Here is a 7,341-nt window from a genome sequence, read left to right on the forward strand (position 1 = left end):
TCACCTGATTGATGTGAACTCCTAACCTACTGATCTTCATCCAACAGCTAACTCGATGGCACTTTAGTTGCCACAAATCCATTTCTATCTCCGAATCGTTGCTACCCCATCACAGTCAATCAGTCTATTTATCCCAGCCAGGGGTTGTTCCTACGGTATCAACAGGAAAGCGGGAAGGGCTTCTTCTAGCTCTCTCAACATATCGTGAGAGGGTTTACTCTCTTCTGTGCAGCCTGATTCACATTTCGTAAATAGAATAGGCTTCGCTTCTCCTGTTGCGAGAAGGCCAGGAAAAACCCTTGGAATTGCGGACTGAACACCAAACCCGGCTCAAGCCACAAGTAATAGTGACTCGCCACCATGAAAGCAGCAACTTACTCTACTCGACTTGGACAACAAAACAACCAAAGAACAAGATCGAAAGTTTGATGATCAATCCCTTAATGACAATGACACGATAGGTCGAACTATTGGAAGAAAAATGAAGAATCAGTCTACTACTGAAGGTCAAAAGACAACAACTCTTCAACTCTACACAAGCTCTGAAGGCTAATAAAGAACATGACAATAGCTCACCAGATGAGAAAATCAAAGTGAGCAGGGCCCTGCCTTTACTCCCTACTCTCCGGCTCAACCATTAGACCGGTCCATAGTTCTATTAATCATCGATCAGAATACGAATGAGATCAAGAAAGCCATCATATTAGCAAATAAACGTATTCCTAAGCTTATTATCTCATCTCCCAAGAATATTATTGATATAGAGGGAGTTTTTCCTATGGGTTCTCACATCGTGAGAAAGTTGATTCAAAAAGGCGAGTTCCCTCTGGTCTTTTACTAATGGGGTTCCGCCCTCTCGGTCAAGTTCATTTCGTCTTTCATCTAAAAAGTCCATAAAGGCTTCTTTAGGATTGTAGGGGGCCTGTTCGGCCAAGTCAGGATGCTCAGAAAGCACTCCTTGAAAAAGAGAATAACATTCATGTTTCAGCTCCCGGATCCGGAGATCCCGATTCTCGAATTCGATCAGCCGGTTATATTGCGCCTGAGAAGAACAATTGTCGAGGGCACTTTTTATTTCTGCCCAATATACTCCCCTATCCTTATCAAGGAGAAAAATGCAATCCCTACTTTCCAGCGAAAAAATTCGACTTCGGAGCGAAGATTCGTAGGCTATATTGTGAGTCACGGGCCAAGGCTCCGACAGGACCTGTAGCCCGAATGAATCTTCTGATGACGAGTTTGATGGGCTGGAAGGGGCCGGAAGAGGAAGTGGCTGCCCTCCTCCCGAACCCACACTCAAAGCAACAACAAACGAGAAAACATCCTGGAAATACAGACCAAAGTTCGATAGGAAATGGGCGCGTAAACAACATCCAAATAACGAGATGGAAAATATTATGGATATATATAAAAGAAAGACAAGTGGAAAGCTCAAACGAAAACGATTTTTTCGAAAGAAAAAGGTCAAGATCAAGAGCAGGATTCCAAAAAGTACGATATTTCCACCCGCGGTCATTATAGCGGTTCCTTCTGATCCTAGAAAACGAAAAAAAGAATTGGCTGCTATGAAAGTAAGAAAAGGCACAAAATAACGAAGGATAGCCATGGTTTGTTTTGTATTGGAGATTCGGTACGACCAGCGCGGTTGTTCGTATTTCATTTTCTTCTTCCTCTTGCACTGCACTAAGTTACTTACGTTGAGGATAAAGCTATAAAGCGAAAGCACATTCTTTTAAGAAAGACTTCGCCTAATTCTTTTGAATCCCGGTCCGGTTTCCCCCCACTAACTAATTAGCTTACGACCACTGAACAAACTTGGTTGACGAACATAGTTTATGCGCCGCTAATGTAGCGGCTTGTCGAGCATTTGACAAACTCACACCATCCATTTCAAATAGGATTTGTCCCGTGGACACACGAGCAATCCAACCCGTAGGATTTCCTTTTCCTCTTCCCATTCTGACTTCTGTAGGTTTTCCGGTAATAGGGATATCCGCGAAAACTCTTACCCATATCTTACCATTTCTTCGGAATTGTCCGCTCATAGCACGATGGAAGTGTCCGATTATAGCCCGACGCGCTGCTTCAATGGCTCGATATGAAAGACGACCTGCTCTACAACTTTTAGTGCCATATCTTCCAAAACCAAGTTGTGTACCGTCCGCTTTGCAACCCCTACTACATCTGCCTTTACGATATTTAGTATATTTCGTACGTTTTGGATATAGCACGCCCCTTTCTTTTTTGACTATATGAAATCCACACTTTGACACCTAAGATTCCGTAACGAGTAGATACTTCCGCAGGAGCATAATCGATTTTCTGGTTAAATACATTACGAGATATTTTTCCATACTTTCCGCATTCAGTTCTAGCTATTTTTGCACCTTTTGATCGACCTGAACAACATATACGGATCCCCGTAACCCTCTTTTTCATTACTAATGGAATATTCTTAACTATTTTACTAAAAATGGAACGAAATGATCTTGTTTTTTTGGTCCTCAGTTGAAAAGAGATGTCTTGAGCAATCGGAGAAGCACTTTGATAAACAGATTTGATCTTGACCGATTCAATTAAGGTATTAGTGTTTGTTCTATTAGACAACAAAGATCGCATTTTTTTCACTTCGTTCAAATAAGAGTTGTACCCGTACGGAATTCTTCTGTTTCTCAGTATGATCTCTATCATCATCTCTATTCCCTTTATCAATTCTCCTATCCTACCTAGGTCTATGAATTTTTCTATCAATTCCATTACCTTATCCTTAGCCATGAGGTTCCAACATTTTCTCCAACATTGACCTAGGAGTTGTTCCCGGGCATTCTCAAAAAAAAGGTTATTATACACCCCAACCCCATCCCTTAGAAAAAAAAAGGTAGCACCGAAGAAAGGAAAGAGCGAGATGGTGGTTTTTGTTGTTCCCGCGAAGCGAAGATCATTCGCTTGGCGAATGAAGTGGGTCAACCCCTTTTTGGCTTCGGCCAAATCGCTGGTCGAGCTTTCTACAAAAAAAGCGATGCGAGAACGTATTCTCTTATCTAAGCTTCTTTCCTGTGCATTAGCTCCCCCCATCGTAGATGGTTCAGCCACGCCCGGTGCCACGAAATGATTGAGAACTACGACGGGGTCGAAATGCATTTTGTTCTTTGTATTCAATAAGTATTGCATGACCGAATAATTCAAGGAAGAGCGCACTGCGGGGAGGGTCCTTTGTTGTAGATGACTCGTCGGGCCGTCGGAGCGGGACTTCTTTGGGAAAAAGAACAAGAATAACTTCGTTTTTATGAAGGAGTCGTCATTTTCTATCAGGAATGCTATGCCATTTACAACCCCGGCGTATTTCGGATGCTTGAAGGCCCCGCTGACCCGAAGTGATTTAGAAAGATTCTTCTTTATCGATGGTGATCGGTCATGGTATCCATAGCCTTGCTTCTTTTTCGGCCAAATCCTGATTTCGTTTTGCTTCTTCCGATCGTCGAGCCTGATCGACTCGACTCTTTTCCCCGACCCCCGGCCTCTCACTTCCTTTCGTTCTTCTTCTGTACCGTCGCTTGAATGAAGACACCCGATCGGCCCGACTTTCCCAAATTCCCACCACCGGCCCTTCGCCTTTCCGGGTCTGGATTTTTCGCGTCGTTTTAGTCGTCGTGGTCGACGGGGAAGAAAGAAATGAATGAATGTTCTTTTGGGAAAATGTATAATAATACACCTACCGAGGCGAAAGCCAAAGGTGAGTCTCGTAGGTGGACGTATCGAACCGAAATAAGATCTCAGATTGAGATCTTGATACAGTGATTTCCCATAATAATAAATAGAGTCAATGGTGACTCCGCCGTGGGAAGAGCCGCTTCCTTCTTGCTTGATAGGGGGGCTTCTATTCACCAACGCAGACTAAAAGTGCTCTCCGAACCGTGCTGGATAGTGACCCATCACACGGCTCTCAAACCCAACCTGTGGTGGATCCCGGGAGACAAAGTCAAAGCGCTTGATCCTTTGCCCCATACTTTGAGATGCTCCTCCCTCGTCGATCAAGGATTTTGATTCTCGTGCTCGTGATAGGCTTAGCTTTAAGCCGCTATCGTTCGGTTCGGATAAAAGTAAAGTCCCTTCGGTCGGTTCGCTCAGGTGGTCTTCCCTTATCTTCCCTAACGTTCAGAGTTGTTCTGGTTTGAGATGAGAAAGGAGCACCGGCCGAGCGCCATGAATGAATAAAAAATGGACAGCAGAGGGAATCAATGATTCTTATTCGACCGAGTTATAGCTAGCAAGATGTCGATTACACACCGGAGGTTGGTAAGAACTGAGGGACAATGCCCCCTAACCTAAGTGGACCTACCGGCGAAGCAACTGGTACTTGATCGGGCGGGGGGCGGTTTGGTTTCGTGCAACGCCCTCGCAGCAAGAAGAGGCAGTTGTCATTTGAAAGGAAAGGCTCCTCTCCTCTTTTACGAATCTACAACTCTCTTTACTTACTGAGCGAGACTCCACCCATATCCCTACTAGTGGTTATTCATTATTTTCCATTCTATCATTTGTTTGACAGCTTAAACTAGGCTCCCCTTTAGATATAGATAGGTTTTTGCTTTTTTTTATCAAGATAGGTCAAGGGCGCGTCGGAACGGCCGGTAGCTGCTTAGTCTCATCCGACTTAAATAAAAGTTTCCTTGTACTGCTTTTTTTCTTTGAAAAAAAAAAAGAAGGAAGGGGGTCGATTTAGGCTCCTTTCCTTCTACTGCATAGCTGCGCTAGCAGGTACTACGAGCCCTCTGTCCCACGCATCTAACCAGCTCGCGTGGTTCACCGGTTCCACCGAAAACTCTCATTTGTTTGTTGAAGCGGAGCATAGTGCGCTTTAGGCGCCGAGCGAGAAATGTCTCTTCTTTCGTTTCGGGTTATTCACTGATCTGAAACTTAGCACTTCTTTTCTTATTGATTCCAAGGGCGGCGGCATTCTTGAATGAAGTCTATCCGAACCAAATTAGCAATTCTCAGATCAGGCTAGGCCTCTCCAGCTGAGCGGGGCGCCGGGGCCCTGGATGCGCTAGCGATTGGCACATAGGGGAGTGGTTGCCCGGGTTTCTCGGCCTGGTATCCTGCACCTCGCGTTCATGATATCTACATTCAACTGTGCCCCGGAGACACGGTCGAAGCACGCCCGCCCAGTGTGCTTCTTTCACGACATGCTCTAGTCCTGGGTGTCTTTCAGTGGTCTTCTAGCCTTAGAATAAGAATAGAAGAAGTCGTGTCCGCCCCGGACATCCGCAACGTCCTCCCACGCCCTTTTCTATTTCAAATCTGGGACAAACTGAAGGAAAAGACTGACCCATTCGGTGACTTTCCTTTCGCGGTCGCCCTCACTGAACCAACTTGAATCTGAACTACGATTCAGATCAAGTCTTACCGAAATTGGATTTCCTTTTCGTGCCATACGTACTTAGACTTTCCTTTTTTCCCCTTTTTTCTTCCCGGTCCAATATTTGTGCTCGAAGGTCTTCGTTTCCGTGTATCTGATCTCCTCTGCTCTTACTGAACCTACCCACAAAATAAAAAAGCAAAAAGAAAGAAGAGAAATTTTGCCATGTTTCCCGAGAGAGGCCGCCTTCTCTCAGGCCAGCAGTCTTCGACTTCTAGTCGACTGCTTTATGACGGGCTTCCCTGTTTCCTGGGCTCTGCTCGCTTCGTCTACGCTCCGACCCTAAATAATTGAAAAACGAGATTTCCTTGCCCATTTAAAACTTGTGGTCAAAAAGGCAATCAATCGAAAAAAAATGGAAATAGTGATTCAAGGTCTAGATGGATCCCTATCTTTATCTCTATCCACGAAGATACCTATCTATATGGATAGAGATCTATCTATGAATAGATCTAGACTATCCTCTATCCGGATAGATATGTCCCTTATGAGCGACTACGCCGATCTTTATATGTTTTGGCCACGTTCGTTTCCGCTCCGAAGAAGAAGGTTTGGATCTTTCAATCTTATGTCGTGAGGGATGTGACCTATGTTAGGTCCATAAGATACCACAGCTTTTGGTGTTCTATGATTCACCTCCGAATAATGAGTAGGTAGTTCTATTCTTTTGATTTTTCTATTCTTTCTTTTTCTATTCATAGTAAACTGATGGGGGGATGCGGAGCAATAGGTCGAATTACTATATAAAGAAGAGTTGTAAACTATAGGATTTCTTGTTTGAGTAGGAATATGAATATTTCGGTTTTTCTCGTTCCTTCTCTTCGATAAGAATAGGGATTTGAAATGATACAAATTCCTCTTCATTCTGTTGTGCTCATCGAAATAACTGCCTAAGCATACTTTTTTGGATCCAAACTTCTTTGTGTCTTCTTCTTGCATAGAAGAACGCAACTGTTGCAAAAACTTGGATTTTAGTAGTAGGCGGCATTCCTTCTTAGTTTTGAGTTTTCGGAACCATTTTGTTTTGGTTCTTCTCCACATTCTGACCGGGCGATCCAGAAATTTTCCTATGAATTTTTCAACTGATATTTCGATATAGAAAGATCTCCTTATTTCTTCACCGCGGGTTCTCGCATCATTTTCTGGAAAAGATATTATATCACCGTGGGACACTTTAAAATGAATAATATTTACCATTCTATGATTCACACAAACCCTTCGATGACTGATCGGCTGCCTTGCTTGAGGAATAGTTTCACGAAAATGGAGACGAACCGGAATAACGTCCGATCTTGTTTCTGGATTGAGTAGAAAGGGGATATATGATCGTTTTCTTCTTCTGTGCATCTCTGTGATGGGTAAATCTCCATGAAAAAGGGACAACTTTCGTGTAGTTTGTGATTGAATGTAACTGTTAAGATTTTTTCGAGAATAAATCTTTCTCTTAATAGATCTCTTCTTGTTTCTCAATCTTTTGAGAATGCGGCGTTGTATTATTGTAAGTTCTCTGTTCCAAACATTTCCTGAAAGTAGACGACAAGTTTTAAATCTTAATGCAGGCAAGGCATATCTCGTTGAATCAGTCTTTTTCGCCACATCGCGTATAACGGGAATCGAACCCCCTCTGCTGCTGTCGGGCGGATAGAGAATGCAATACTTCGACCCTGTTCTGTTAGGAGTAGGTTTGTTTTAGCTTGCCCCTTTCTTCTTATTAGTAAGATAGGTTTGGAACCCTATTAATATTAATAAGTAATAAGGTAAGCTTCCAAAGCTCCTTTCTTCAATTCTATCGCTCCTTGATCACAGGTCTGTGAGGCAGGAAAAAGGATTGACTTATTACATAGGCTCGCTGGACAGCTTTTCTAGGATAGATGAAAAGAACTTTCTCTGAACCACTATCTTTTTTCATTATCTCATTCTGCACG

General features: G+C 43.4%; 3 protein-coding genes across 3 annotated transcripts; all 3 read right to left on the reverse strand.

Annotated features, from left to right (window-relative positions):
- Positions 1–214: 214 nt before the first annotated feature.
- LOC121789907 (uncharacterized mitochondrial protein AtMg01280-like) lies at positions 215–1,793 on the reverse strand. The gene has a single exon (XM_042188250.1). It carries the CDS (start codon positions 1,658–1,660, stop codon positions 737–739), a length of 924 nt encoding a protein of 307 aa, XP_042044184.1. The 5' UTR covers positions 1,661–1,793; the 3' UTR covers positions 215–736.
- Positions 1,794–2,065: 272 nt separating this feature from the next.
- On the reverse strand, positions 2,066–5,489 carry LOC121789904 (ribosomal protein S3, mitochondrial). The gene is made up of 2 exons (XM_042188246.1): positions 5,358–5,489; positions 2,066–3,814 (listed from the first exon to the last, which is right to left on the reverse strand). The coding sequence occupies exons 1-2, from the start codon at positions 5,429–5,431 to the stop codon at positions 2,200–2,202; spliced, it is 1,689 nt and encodes a 562-aa protein (XP_042044180.1). The 5' UTR covers positions 5,432–5,489; the 3' UTR covers positions 2,066–2,199.
- Positions 5,490–5,881: 392 nt separating this feature from the next.
- Positions 5,882–7,014, reverse strand: LOC121789906 (ribosomal protein S4, mitochondrial). Its single transcript, XM_042188248.1, is given in 2 exon segments — positions 5,882–6,981; positions 6,984–7,014. Coding segments are annotated over 2 exon segments (1,089 nt in total). The 3' UTR covers positions 5,882–5,923.
- Between the last annotated feature and the right edge of the window lie 327 nt (positions 7,015–7,341).

Source organism: Salvia splendens, unplaced genomic scaffold (genome assembly GCF_004379255.2).
Source record: "Salvia splendens isolate huo1 unplaced genomic scaffold, SspV2 ctg368, whole genome shotgun sequence".
In the NCBI taxonomy this organism is placed as follows: domain Eukaryota; kingdom Viridiplantae; phylum Streptophyta; class Magnoliopsida; order Lamiales; family Lamiaceae; genus Salvia; species Salvia splendens.

Bases quoted from the DNA above. Each gene is read 5' to 3' on its own strand.
- LOC121789904 (XM_042188246.1), bottom strand. From the start codon at position 5,431: ATGGCACGAAAAGGAAATCCAATTTCGGTAAGACTTGATCTGAATCGT. The intron at 3,815-5,357 runs GGGCGACCGCGA...CATTGACTCTAT, and splicing joins GATTCAAGTTGGTTCAGTGA to TTATTATTATGGGAAATCAC.
- LOC121789907 (XM_042188250.1), bottom strand. From the start codon at position 1,660: ATGAAATACGAACAACCGCGCTGGTCGTACCGAATCTCCAATACAAAA.